The 13,964-nt window shown below is 44.8% G+C and overlaps 1 protein-coding gene across 2 annotated transcripts in view; it reads left to right on the top strand.

Annotated features, from left to right (window-relative positions):
- The window catches only part of RTTN (rotatin), a 137,719-nt gene that overhangs the window by 42,502 nt on the left and 81,253 nt on the right, over positions 1–13,964 (top strand). For both annotated transcript variants that reach the window (XM_060174034.1, XM_016188531.2), the window contains exons 20-26: positions 2,375–2,463; positions 3,877–3,994; positions 5,995–6,091; positions 7,473–7,541; positions 8,562–8,750; positions 10,272–10,511; positions 11,671–11,815. In XM_060174034.1, the coding sequence (XP_060030017.1) occupies positions 2,375–2,463; positions 3,877–3,994; positions 5,995–6,091; positions 7,473–7,541; positions 8,562–8,750; positions 10,272–10,511; positions 11,671–11,815 (947 nt within the window). The remainder of the gene's footprint in view (positions 1–2,374; positions 2,464–3,876; positions 3,995–5,994; positions 6,092–7,472; positions 7,542–8,561; positions 8,751–10,271; positions 10,512–11,670; positions 11,816–13,964) is intronic.

Below are 13,964 nucleotides of genomic sequence, written 5' to 3'. Positions count from 1 at the left end.
AAAGGCTAGCTGACTATTGGTCTAGATTCTCACTATTTAGCCAATAAACGCTCTTTGATAAAATCAGCATCCTTTCTGTTCCCCTCCCCCCTTTTTTATTGCCACCAGGGTTATCACTGGGGCATTGTGCCTGCACAATGAATCTCCCACTCCCAGCAGCTTTTTTTCCCTCCCCATTCTTTTATTTTTGATAGAACACATAGGAATTGAGAAAGGTGGGAAGATATAGAGATGGGGAGATACAGAGAGACACCAGCAGACACCTGCTTTACCACTTGTGAAACTTTCTACCTGCAAGTGGGGATCAGGGACTTGAACCTGGGCCTTTGCTTATGGTAATGTATAATCTTTCTTTCTTTCTTTTTTTTTTTTTTTTTACTATCTTTACTTATTGGATAGACACAGCCAGAAATTGAGACAGTAGGGGAGAGAGACAGAGAGACACCTGTAGTACTGCTTCACCACTTGCAAAGCTTCCCCCCTGCAGGTGGGGGCAGGGGGCTCAAACCCAGGTCACTGAGCACTGTAACGTGTGCTCAACCAGGTGCGCCACCACCCAGTCCCATATATAGTATTTCTGATAGTAAATCCCATGCTTTCAGTTTACCTAGAACATGACATTTCTAATTATTTTTTATCTTGCTTAGAGAAATCACTCAAAAATTACCTTGTGAGAACATAAAATAAAAATAATGCACTATAAACTTTGTATTTACTTGACAGGTTTATTTAAAAAAAAAAACCGTGTGAAATATTCTGTTTCTTTGTAGTGTTTTACTCTATAGACTTCTATTTTTTGGGTTACTTAAATTTTCCTCCCTACATAACTGTATTCCAAGACTCTGTATAGCAACATTCCATGATTTTAATAACAATAGTGCAGATAACCAGAAAATTAAGCTGTAGAAATTTCTCAATGTCTCAGATGAAAAAAATAAAAAATAAACAAACAGAAACACTTTTAGAGTATTCTTAGAGCATTGCTGTCGTTTTAAAAAAAACATAGCTGAGAATTCTAGGAGGAGATGAGCCTACTTTTTTAAAATTAACAACTTTTTTTTTTTTTTGCTGGGGCTTTGTGGCCTGTGCAGTTCCACCAGTGCAGGTGAGATAGATCTCTCCTTCTTTCTCTCTTCCAGTTAGAGGGTGATACACACACACACAGACACACACACACACACACACAAACACAACCCCGGGAGGGGCGAGTGCGGAAGGAGATCTATAACAGCCCCGCCTGAAGCTTTCCCCCTTTGCATAGTGCTTCCAGGTCATACTGGGGATTCGAACCTAGGTCCTTGTACATGGTGAAGTGAGGTATTTCCTAGCCCCCGACTTTTTAATTTTAAGTAAATAATTACAGTAGTCTCTACTGATTTAATATCACCATGTGTATTTGTGTGTTTTTCTCAATGCAAGATGAGAAGGAACCAGTAGTAGCGTGTGTGTGTGTGTGTGTGTGTGTGTGTGTGTGTGTGTGTGTGTGTGTGTACATGTACATCTACGTCCTTGTAAATGGTAAAGTTTGTTTTCTACCCAGTGAGGCCCTTGGCTCATAGGTGACTGTCTTCTTCCTGTGTCCTCAGCCGTTGGAGGCCTCTCTGTGGGACAGCAAAGGCTGATTGGGCTTGGGCCTCATGATGGCCCCCTTACCTCACAGAGGCCCCGCCTCCTCACACAGTCACAGCAGAGAGCTTCTTTTTTTTTGGGCGGGGGGTGGGAGTGTTGTGTTACCTACATTAATACCCTAACTTCACAGGCTACCAATCTGCACAGCCTGAGACTCCAGTGGTCACAGATTCAAACCCAACATCACCTTATTATCAGAGGCCTCTTACTCTCTCTCCTTCCCTCCTCCCTTCTCTCATTGTTTCGCTTTCATAGTAAGTAAATACATCTTACAAAAAAGATGAGAGGATACCAGTAGCGGTGTATACATACCTCCACACACACATATGTGCTTATTAGAAAGAAAAGGAAAAGTCCATCTTCTGCAGAAATCTGTTGAATATCTTGCAAACCCACTCCTTTATACATCATACACTCTAAGTAAAATAATTTGCCAGGTGCAGATGACAGGGGTTGTGTATTTTAATATTCTAGTACTTTTCAGAGCCTGCAGAATTCATTTCATTGGTCTTTGCTGGAGATGCTCTTTGTTACCTTACAGAAGGAAGGTGTGCTTGGTACAGGAAGGTTTTTAAATTGTTGAGTTGTATCTGAAGTCAAAAGTTTAAAGTTTTCCCCCTCTCATTTCCAGCATCAGGGGCCATTATTTTTAGCTCTGTCTAAAAGTGATATGGAGTTCTATGCTTACAAAGCTATGAAAGTGCTCCCTAACTTTCTTTCTTTTTTTCTTTTTTTTTGTCTACAGATATTAAGATGCATGCCATGGTAAAAAAGATGTGCTTAGTTGACAAGATAATTGAATATTTAGACGAATGTGTGAGTCAGGATGGGGAGGTAAGACTAATATGTATGTAGACATGTTTTTATAGATTGAGGTTTTCATTAATCAGATGCAAAGTGGAATTCAAATGCATTTGAATGAGTTCTTAAAGTTCCAGTCCTGGCTAACACCCACCCCCTTGTTCATCTTTTAATTTCTTTTTTTTTTTTATTCCCTTTTTGTTGCCCTTGTTGCTTTATTGTTGTAGTTATTATTGTTGTTATTGGTGTCATTGTTGTTAGATAGGATAGAGAGAAATGAAGAGAGGAGGGGAAGACAGAGGGGGAGAGAAAGACAGACACCTGCAGACCTGCTTCACTGCCTGTGAAGCGACTTCTCTGTAGGTGGGGAGGTGGGGGCTCAAACCAGGATCCTTATGCCAGTCCTTGCACTTTGTGCCACCTTTGTGCCACCTGTATGCCACCTGTGTATGAGCCGCTATGATACCGCCCGACTCCCTCATCTTTTAATTTCTAAGTTATGAGGTCATAAAGGAAAGCTCATCTGGAGGTTTCTATAGGCTGTGTAAGCAGAAGTATGTACATGCAAGGTTTACTTCCAGTGGAAAATGGCTCCTCTTGTGTATTTGAAGTTTAGTTGCACATAATGTTGACGAAAAGGCATAGAAATTAGAGTGAGAGCAGACACTATCATGATTCCATCCTGACTTCCCTGGGCAGACGACCTCACCAATGTGTCCTGAAGTTTCAACCCCCCCAGAGCCCTACACAACTAGGGAAAGAGAGAAACAAGCTGGGGGTGTGGATCCACCCATGTCCAATGGAGAAACAGTTACAGAAGTCAGACCTCCTACCTTCTGTACCCCATAAAGAATTTTGATCCATACTCCCAGTGGTGGAGAAATGATGGGGAAGATGACCAGAGGGCTCTGAACTCCCAACTCCATTAGGACCTGGAAAGAGAAGAGGAAAAGGGTGTGTGTGTGTGTGTGGAATGTGGATGTAGCAGTAGGTGTATGTGTGACTTGGAGAGGAAGAGAAGATGGGTCCATGCTCCCAGAGGGATAAAGAATAGGAAAGCTTCCAGTGGAGGGGATGGGATACGGAACTCTGGTGAATTCTATGGAATTGTGCCCTCTTATCCTATGGTCTTGTCGATCATTTTTAACTCAATCAAAAAATATATATATGAAAAAAAGCCCAAATAATACAAATATAGACAGTTGTAGAAATAATAGTTAATCCAGATAGTCAACCTTACAGTGTAGTTGCTGTAGCTTACAGTGGAAGGATTGGGGATTCCGAACTCTGGTGGTGGAAATGGTGTGGAGTTGTACCCCTGTTGTCTAGTGATTTTATAAATCAGCATTAAACTACTAATAATAAACATTTAAAAAAAGAGAGATTAAAGTGAGATTCGGTGGCTGGATGGGTGGAAACTGGCCATGCTTTTTTCCTTCCTGCCAGGTGGTGGAGGGCCTGGTACTGCCCAGCCTCGCGCTCATGAGGAAGATCCTCTGTGCAGACCCAGTCCTGCGTTTATCCCTCTCGCAGCAGCCTCAGCTCCTGACCATGCTACTCAGAGGTGAGCACAGCAAATCCAGCCAGTAATGAGACCAGTCTCGAGCCTTCCTTGCTTTAACCGGAGGCAACATTTATGTTCCACTGGGCTCCTGGAACAGCATTGTTTCTTAGTGGGCAAGCCACTAGAAATAGCCCACTGGGACAGAAGATGCCTGACACGCAGATGGGAACGTGCTGTGATCCTGCTCAGGTGTTGATCCACGAACGGAGGGAGGCTGACGCCCTGGCATTTCTTTGCACCTGGGTGGAGCTACCCGCCCACCTGCCTGCTGTGTGGGCTCTGACGTGAACAAGCTGCAGCTGTCCACACCGCCGGCCTCCCAGTGCCTGACACCTGATTTGATCTGCTTGTGCCTTTGCCTTTGTTTTTGCTTTCTTTTCCAACTTTAGTCTGATTTACTTTAATATTTTATTGGGAGATTAATGGTCTACAGCTGTTGACCCCTCGCCTCCCCACAAGGGGTATCTAGGTGTCTGGGAGACACTCACTGCTCCAGCCTATCATCCCTTCCTCCCCGTCACACACCAGGACCCCAATGTCCCTTCCTCTCATCCCTCCCTGTCCTTCCCCAGAGTCCTTTGCTCTGGTGCAGTACCCCACAGCTAGTCCAAGGTTCACTGTGTGTTTTTCCTGACTGCCTTTTTTTCTTAGTTTTCCTACAAAAAAAGACCGCTGGGTATTGTTTGGGGTGTATCACGTGGAATGATCTATTTTTCATACCATACATTGAAGTCTCTGGTTGCTTCTTTCTCAGTGGGAAATGTCCCTTGAATATCACATCTGAGTCTGCCTTCTTAGATAGAAAAGCTGAGATCTGTTGCAGAGTGAGTTTCAGTGTGGTGATCACCCTATATGAGTGCTCTAATTGAAATTTCTGGGTCAGAACAATTTTATGAGATTTAATTAGGTTTCCCTCCATACCACCACCAGTGGTGTTAAAATTGCTTATTCCTCGCCTAAGAGTTAGCCAACTGGCCATGCACTAAACCTAGGTTTGAGGTCCTCCCCAGCCTCCACAGATCTTTGGCATAGATGTAAGGTCAGATCTAAGTCTGTGTGGGCCCCCCGCCCCCGCCCACTCCATCACAGGTAATTGTGTTGATCTGATTTCCTGTGTCTTAGGAAACGGATTCATTCTGTCTCCACTGATTGGAAAAGTTATCATAAATCACCATGTTACCTCTTCCTGCTTTTTCACTTCTTGATTTGTCACTCCTTTTAGTTGTGGGAGTTATGCAATGATGCTTCCTCTTTCTTTCAGTTAGAAGACCATCTCCATCCAAACCTGAATCTGCTCCCTTGGACTTGCTAGCTGTATTTTATAGCTGTTGCTTTTCCTGTTGGCTGGAATGACCAACATACCTGTTTGGTTGGAATCTCATAAGTTTCAAGCACAAGTCAGTTGTAGGGTTGGTCCTATGCGAGAGGCAGAACTGAGTCCTATTGATGTCAAGAGATTTGGTCAGGGCACTTAATAAATCCTAAGTGTTAGAACTAGAGTGCACCTGTTAGTTCATAGTGCTCCCTCCCCCATTACTGTGTTGTATTAAAAGGATACAAGAGACAAAACAACGCCAGCACAAACAGCTTGAAGTCACACTTACAGGAAATGACCATAGTTATAAATAAGTTTTTTGTGTGAGCCAAATTCAGCTCAAATTCAATGACCTGGCAGAACCCTCTGCAACTGGGTCAGTCTGCGTCTTTGATGGATCAACACCGCAGAGTACCCACCCAGAGAGTGCATTTGCAAGTGTAACTCTTGCACCAGCAGTCTCTGTATCAATTCGAAATCTATCCCCCCGCACCCCCCCACCTCCTAGAGCAGAATTGCTGTTGTAACAAGCCCCTCAGATGATGACATTTTTTTCTGAGCTGACAGTGTGCTTCCTGGAGAATGGCATCTTGTCCTTCAAATTAAGGAGTCTGGAAGTTGAAGTTTCTTTGTCTCTAGAACTCAAAAAAGACTTTATAACATGGCGCTTCTTTTTATTTCCCAGTCTCCTTGATATTTCATGAGGACTGTACTGTCGTGACTGAAGTGGGAGCTCTCTTTTGTCTCTTACTGTTTGATGAAGTATCCCGAATGGACTCGTGGTAAGGCTACGAGAATGAACATCTTCTTACTCAGTGATTTGTCTGAGGTTGCTGATGGAATCTTGTAACAATTCACAGACATTTCTGATTTTTAGAAAATTCCATCTGCCATGGTCGACATAATGACTTCTCATATTATTTGAGTAAGTGGCTATTATTAATAGCCAGCATACTTATTTGATTAAAAAGACACCCTAAGTTTGTTTGTTTATGGCAATGTTGAGGCATGAACCTGGGGTCTCCAACCTGAATGTAGTCACCACTAAGTAGCCTATTTATTTTTGTTGTTGTTGTTGTTCTTGTTGACGGGGTTCACTGCTCTGAATTGAGTTTTTCAGATAAGAGAGAGACGGACAGAGGGAGAGGAGGAAATACACCAAAGCACTGAAGCTGTCCCCAGTGAACATGGGACTTGGGCTTGACCTGGCTCCTGTGAATGGCAAAGCAGGCAACCCTCGATGAACTGTCTTGCTAGTCTTTGGCTACTAGTTTAATTTTTTAGAACTTTTTTTTTTAAAAAAATTTTATTATTTATTTTCCCTTTCATTGCCCTTGTTTTATTGTTGTTGTAGTTATTGTTGTTGTTATTGATGTCATTGTTGCTAGATAGGACAGAGAGAAATGGAGAGAGGAGGAGAAGACAGAGGGGGAGAGAAAGATAGACACCTGTTTTACCACCTGAGAAGTGACTTCCCTGCAGGTGGGGAGCTGGGGGACTTGAACCAGGATCTTTACGCTGGTCCTTGTGCTTTGTGCCAGCTGTGCTTAACCCACTGTGCTACCGCCCAACTCTCTACATATATAATTTTGATTACCTTTTATTTTTTTTAATATTTATTCTTTTTTGTTGCCCTTGTTTTATTGTTGTAGTTATTACTGTTGTTGTTATTGATGTCATCATTGTTGGATAGGACAGAGAGAAATGGAGGGAGGAGGGGAAGACAGAGAGGAGAGAAATATAGACACCTGCAGACCTGCTTCACCGCCTGTGAAGCGACTCCCCTGCAGGTGGGGAGCCGGGGGCTCGAACTGGGATCCTTACTCCGATCCTTGTGCTTCGTACCATGTGCTTAACCCTCTGCGCTACCACCCGACCCCCTTGTAAAACTTTTATTATTATTATTTAAAAAATTTTTCTTTATTTGCCTGATGGTTAGATCCACATGTATCATGAAACGGTTACTGTACTTGCTTTAGCTCACTTTCACTTTTGCACTCAGTTCCCCACAATGGAAAGAAGGAAGAAAAAAAGGGGGGAAATTTCTTCTTGTGATGAGAGCCCGATGTTAGTCCTGACTTGAGTTTCAAAGAAGCGAAGCCATCTCCAGCTGCGATACCATCTTCTGATCTGCTGTCTCTTTCCCTCCTTTCTGTAAAACAGGTCTGCTGATCCTTCCAACGAACCTTGCTCACCCTCAGTGTTCAGTTTGCCGGCTTCAGTTTGTAGAAGGTAGAGATTTCATCTCTTTGATTTTACTCAGAGGGCAGAAACTTGTTCCAGAAAGGGAGGACCAAGTCTGTCATTGATCACAGGTTTTTGCAGCGTTTAAATCACGAGACTTATTATTCACTGTTGCCAGCAGAGGCCCTATGTGTCCTTTCACCAGTTGGATAAGACAGAGAGAAATGGAGAGAGGAGGGGAAGACAGAGATGGGGGAGAAAGACCAGACACCTGCAGACCTGCTTCACCGCCTGTGAAGTGACCCCCCCACCCCCGCAGGTGGGGAGCCGGGGGCTTGAACTAGGATCCTTATGTCAGTCCTTGTGCTTTGTGCCACCTGCACTTAACCCGCTGTGCTACTGCCGACTCCCTTTTTCTGATTTTTTTAAGGGTCCTGCCTTCACTTCCTTTCTAAGTTACCCATACACCTATTACTACTTCCTGGTGTGTTTCCTTTTTTCCTCTTCTCTCTCAGATAAGAGAAACAGTGCCTGGCTTCATCTGGTGTTTTTCCAGATTTGCTTCCCTTTCAGTGCTGGTTTAAAAAAGAAGGTTCCTGATGACAAACACTTTGGGTGCTGGTGGAATGGGAATACAGAGCCCTCTTGTCATCGTCCCCTATTCTTTATCCCTCTGGGAGTACGGACAAAAGTTCTTTTTGGGGTGCAGAAGGTGGGAGTTCTGGCTTCTGAAATTGTTTCCCCACTGAACATGGGTGTTGGCAGGTGGATCCACACCCCAGCCTGTTTCTGTCTTTCCCTTGTGGGGCAGGGCTCTGGGGAGGGGAGGTTCTAGGAAGCATAGGTGAGGTCCTCTGCCCAGGGAAGTCAGGATGGAATCTTAGTAACATCTGCAGCGAGGTTACAGTGCGTCTCCAGATGTCTCATCTGTAGTTTGTTAAGTTTGATAGTTGACAGGTTTGCTATTTGGAGGAGAATCTCTTCTGTTCCCTTTTACTGTACAGCCATGCCTCCCGGAAGCATTTACAACGTTCAAAGCTTAAAATTACTTATGTTCATTTTCCCTAGGTATCATCTGCCAGTACATGTACTCGGTCACCATGCCGTGAGTCCTTACTCCATCGTTTTGCCCTTATCTGCTGAATATTTGGCCTTGAAGTCAGTGACAGACATGCTGAGGATAGCCTGGAACCTGTCGTGGTATCATGGGAGTGATAACCTGCTGAGGCAGATGAACTCTGGTGCTCAGAGCCAAGAGTAAGCCATTAGATTCCGTTTAGAGGACACTCACATTTAACTCATTAGAGTTTGTCATCGAAAATGTTGTTTTCTTTTGCTAGTAGCTTTTAAACTTACCCAGTAGTGCTTTTTCACTGCAGATTTTAGCATTGCTATAAAGTTGACAAGTGTTCAGTACTTCTTAGACACCCCCGTGTTGGGATATTTCAACTGAGCAGCACTGTGGTTTAGACACTGACAGTCTGGCTGCTTAGTAAGTGTGAATCACTGGGAAAAGAGACCTGGACTCCAGGACAGATCCACGTTCCCACTCCTGGGGTAAAGATTACTACTTTCAAATCTTCTAATATTTTAAGCTGTCACCTTTTTTTTTCCTAATGGAAAATACTTCCTGTTTCTACAGATACAAAGCTAGTAATAATATAAACACTTAGCATCCTTGGGTTCAGCTCAGATATTGATAGATATATAGATATGATTTCCTTTTGATCACGAACCAACTTTAAGTTAAAAGTGTAAAGAAAAAACAGAATTTGGGGGAGAGAGTTTCTAAGGTAAGAAAGTATGGACTGGTAAGATGGCTCTCCTGTGAGCATGTCTCTCCCCTCCCCGCCCCCGCCCCACCACTGGGCTGGAGCCACAGGTAACGACCCCAGGAATTCTGTGACACTAGGGGAAACTTTGATGCTGTGCCACCTCCCTCTCACTCCCTGCATGTGAAACAGTGGGCCCAGAGCCAGGAAGACCTCATGGTGAAAGAAAAGTGCGTGTGAGCTTTTGCTGATGCAGCCCCTGTGGCTGCTCTCACAGGTTGAAGAAGTTTTCAGATCCCAGATTTCTTAATATTTGTTGTTAGAAATTCTATTGATCTTTACCTTAAGCCTCCATGTTTGCAAAAGGCATCTGGTTGATTGCTAACAGGTGCATTCCTCTGTCTAAGAACTCCACATGGCCTGCCCAGAAGTAAGGCTTCAGGCTCTGCTTCCTGTCACTCTCCCAACCACTGAGGCCTGAGGTCTGGAGCAGTGTCAGGCCTTGTGATTATGCAAGAGGCATCTCTGTAACTCTGACCTCTGGCTCCTTCTCTGAAGGGGTTTGTGCATAATAGAGTGACCTGGATATTTCTTGAGTCCTCAGAGAATTGCACCTGACTAGGACATTCAGACAAAGACTATTGTCATCAAGGTTTAATACATTCTTGATGTCTCCCACACCTTGAAAATCACTTGTGCTTTGATAACTGCCCCTGGATTGCGTTTAGCTAAAAGTGGCTTTGATCTTCCTGTTCCTTCTGTTGTGATGTGATTTTACCAATAAATACTCTGCCCAGAGTTCTGATCACGGGCACACCTGACATTCTTCCATCTCGAGGTGTCCAGGTGCTGTCCAGGTGCTATCCCTCCAGACTCTTTAGCTAAACTGAACGGTGACTGAAGTGATTTGCTCTCATTCCTGAGATGCTGTCAGATCTTAGGGCCCTGACCTCTGGCTAAGGTTCCCCATCTGTGGAGAAGCCATACATGTGCATGTCCTGTCTAGGTTTGCGGACTCCCTGCTGCTGTCAGCGGAGGACAGTCTTGCTCTGAAGACCACTCACACAGCCAGCGGCCTGCAGGCCTGTCTCCACTGCATCATGCAGGCTGCCGGCCACAGGGAAGTGAGGGCGGCAGTCACCAGGATGACTTTCTACCTGCTGAATGACCGGCTGTCCCTGAAGGGTGGCAGCGGTACCTGTGGGGCAATCCTGACGTCCATGGCCTGGCATATGGCACTGAACAGGTGGGTGTAAGTGCAGTCTCAAAGACCCGGATTGGGAGTGGGTTCATGTCCAGTCCTCTGACGAGAAGAAAGAGCATTTACTCTTACTGTTGCTCTCGTGAGAGAGATGTTTTTCATAGAAGGTAACTCCCTGGATCTTTATTCTCCGCAATAATAGTTAATTAGGAAAGAGTTTCAGCTTAAATGCTGTATTTGGGAAGGCTTTTTTTTTAAAAAAAATTTCTTTATTGGGGAATTAATGTTTTACATTCCACAGTAAATACAAAAGTTTGTACATGAATAACATTTCTCAGTTTTCCACATAACAATACAACCCCCCCACTAGGTCCTCTGTCATCTTGAAGGGATTGTTAATAAACACATGCCAATTAAAAAAAAGAAGAAGCTGATTTTGTTATCTCAGAAAAGCAAATGACTTGGGTGAACAAAGTGACTGTCTGCACTCTGGCCCACATTATAACTGAGCCCGGACAGCAGGGCTTGACATTCCTCTGCACAGAGCGCTTTCATCGGGGCCCATGCTGGCTTTGTTCTTAAGTATCATTTTTCTCTTGGCTTGGAATTTCAGCAAGATAATCGTCACCTGGTGGTCCTTGAGTACTGGGAAGGTTGTTATCAAGAAGGCTGTCACATAGGAATTTAATGGTACCAGGTGGCTGCAGCTTTAAACACACAGGAGTGGTCAGTGGCAGTAGCCAGCACTTGAGCAGACAGTCCAGCTTTCTGATTAAGCATAGAGTCTGCATGGTTCCAGATGTGGGCGCTTTTATTCACATCTGCTCCCACAGTCCGGGGATCTGACTTGGCTTTTATCCTGAGGTTTTTGAGCCAGCCTGTATTGCCCTGTGAGGGAGCTGACGAATCTTTTTTTTTGAAGTTATATAAGCTTCTAAGTCAGTAACTTCTATGAAAAGGGTAATGGTTTTGCAGAAGCTGTAACTTCCTGCTTACCGCCCGTCTCCCTGTTGTCTGTGCCCGTGTATGTGTGTTGGGTGAGGCTGTGTAGTGGTGTGCTGCTACTCACCTTTCTGAGTGTTTGGTCGGTGCCTTGCAGTTAGCTAAGAAGAGGACTTAACACTGGAGACAGTGAACGTTTTTGCCAGCACTCTGCTTAACGCTCCAGAGCTCGAAACCACGCTCATTGTCTTCTTCCCTGTAGGTTTTTACAAGTGCTCCCTGCTTGCACCGAAGATGAGAAACTGTTGATAGATATTGTACATTTTTTAAAAAAGTTACTGAAGGACCAGAGGAAAAATGCACCAGTAGAACTTCTCACCTGGCTTCTAGAATTACTACTTAGACAGGTAAGTGGGAAGTTATTTGGCTTTTAGCTGTGACAACCGTTCCATCTGTAAACATTATTAATGCTATGGTTACAGAAAACTTGATCTTTCTCTGGCCAACGCTTAGTCCCATGTTGTAAAGGACGGCTCAAAGCAATGTGGTCTACCTGATAAGACTGACAATAGTTACAACTTTGAAGGAGTCTGGAATGAGTGGTGTTTCACAGAAGCCTTTTCTCTCTGTCTGTGAACACTCTGCTGCAAGCCCTGGGCACAAGAGGGCAGCTGGTGCAGGTGTGTGTGTGGAGAAGGAAGGCCGTGGATGTGGCGAGGGATGTTGTGACACAAGCTTGGGAAGGAGAGTCAGGCCTTGCTCAGGCTTCAGTGGAAACGTCCTATAGTCCTCACCCTCCCAACCTCTGTGACTCAACTCTGTCGGGCTGCCCCGCGGAGGAGGAGGGAGAGGAGATCAGAGTGGAGAGAGAACACAAATCTTTATTCACGTGGGCACCTCAGAGTTGGGTGAGAGCAGAGCGGTTTGGGCCATGTGGAGTTAGCAAAATGGCTGCCTCCCGCTATGCGCAGCAACCCTTCTCTGCGGCCGGTGGCCGAGGTGAAAAGGGGCGAAGAGAGACTGGATCTGCAGCAGCAGCTAGTTTTATAGGGTAAAAAAAAAAAAAGTGGAAGTCGGGATAGGATTGGTCGGGAAAGGCACTCAAAGAATAGAGTTTCAACTCTCGCGGGAATTGACAATACCCTAAGGGGACAACATGGTGGAACAAGGCAATCTGAGAATAGAGTTTCAACTCTTGTGGGAATTGACAATACCCTAAGGGGACAACATGGTGGAACAAGGCACTCCGGGAATAGAGTTTCAACTCTTGCGGGAACTGACAATATCCTGAGGGGACAACATGTTGGATGTGACCATATCTGCACAATTTCCCAACACAACTCTTCGTATCTGATTATGTTCTGAGAAATGTAACTTGCTCTCTGTCTCCCTGTTATGGGTTCAGAATTCACTTACCTTACCAAAGATGAGCTTTGTACAAATAATCACCAAGTAAAAAAGCGAGCAGGGGTGGCGGGGCGGACATAAATGTTAGAAAAGAGAATGGAAGCTAAGAAAGAAGATAGTTGACCTTATAAGATGAACAGGTCTGGTTAGAGCTGAATACAGATTTTGTAGACCTCATTTAAAGATATGCTTTTCAAAAATTACCTAGTGCCAGCACTCTGTGAGATAGAAACTTGAATTGAGAATGCTTTTAACAGTATATATTATTATTATTTTATTGCCACCAGGTTTATTGCTTGGGCTCGGTGCCGGCACTATGAATTCACTGCTCCTGGTGGCCTTTTTTTTTTTTTTTTCCTATTTTATTGGCTAGGACAGAGAGAAATTGAGAAGAGGGGGAGGTAGAGAGGGTGAAAGAAAGAGAGACACCTGTAGACTTGCTTCACCACTTGTGAAGTCTCCCCCCGGCAGGTTGGTAGTTCAGGCTTGAACCTGGGTCTTTGCACATGATGATATGTGAGCTTAACTGTGCCGTTAAAGTTCGGGGCTCCAGTAGGCCGGGCTAGCTTCGCGGCGGTAGACAGAGACTCGCAGACACATGGCTGGGCAGAGAACGCAGTTTAATCTTTGTTCATGAGCGGGCAAATCACCACACCATGTGCTTCTCCATCTTTCTCCTCCGGCGGCTGCGGCTGGGACTCAGGACATCCGTAGGGGATCAGAGGCAGGGACAAGGGGGCAGGGAGCAGTGTGCACGTGAAACTAGCAGGGCTAAACCACAATCTCCCAGAGGCGGGGGAAGGAGACCAAACCAACATGAAGCATACCAACAATTTCCCCTTTTCTTTTTAATTAAATGACCACAGTATCTGGGGTGTGGGGTGAACAGAAACCTATATCGTACAGGCATTTTCAAAAAAGAAACTGGCACAAACATGGAGGAACATGTAAGCAGGCAACAAGAACCAGTGTGCTGCCAAGGGAAGGCCTGAGGGGGCCATTTTTTGCCTCTGTGGGCAAAGTTTGATCAGCTAAAGAACCTTTGCTGCCTCTGGGGGCTTTCGCCTCGACGGGCATTTTTTTTTTCCTCTGTGGGCATTACCTAGCATGGGGGTGGGGATATGGCCTAGAGTCCCAAGGCAGCTGGCT

This window comes from Erinaceus europaeus, chromosome 15 (genome assembly GCF_950295315.1).
Source record: "Erinaceus europaeus chromosome 15, mEriEur2.1, whole genome shotgun sequence".
Classification (NCBI taxonomy): Eukaryota; Metazoa; Chordata; class Mammalia; order Eulipotyphla; family Erinaceidae; genus Erinaceus; species Erinaceus europaeus.
This window is presented reverse-complemented; position numbering and strand designations above follow the sequence as displayed.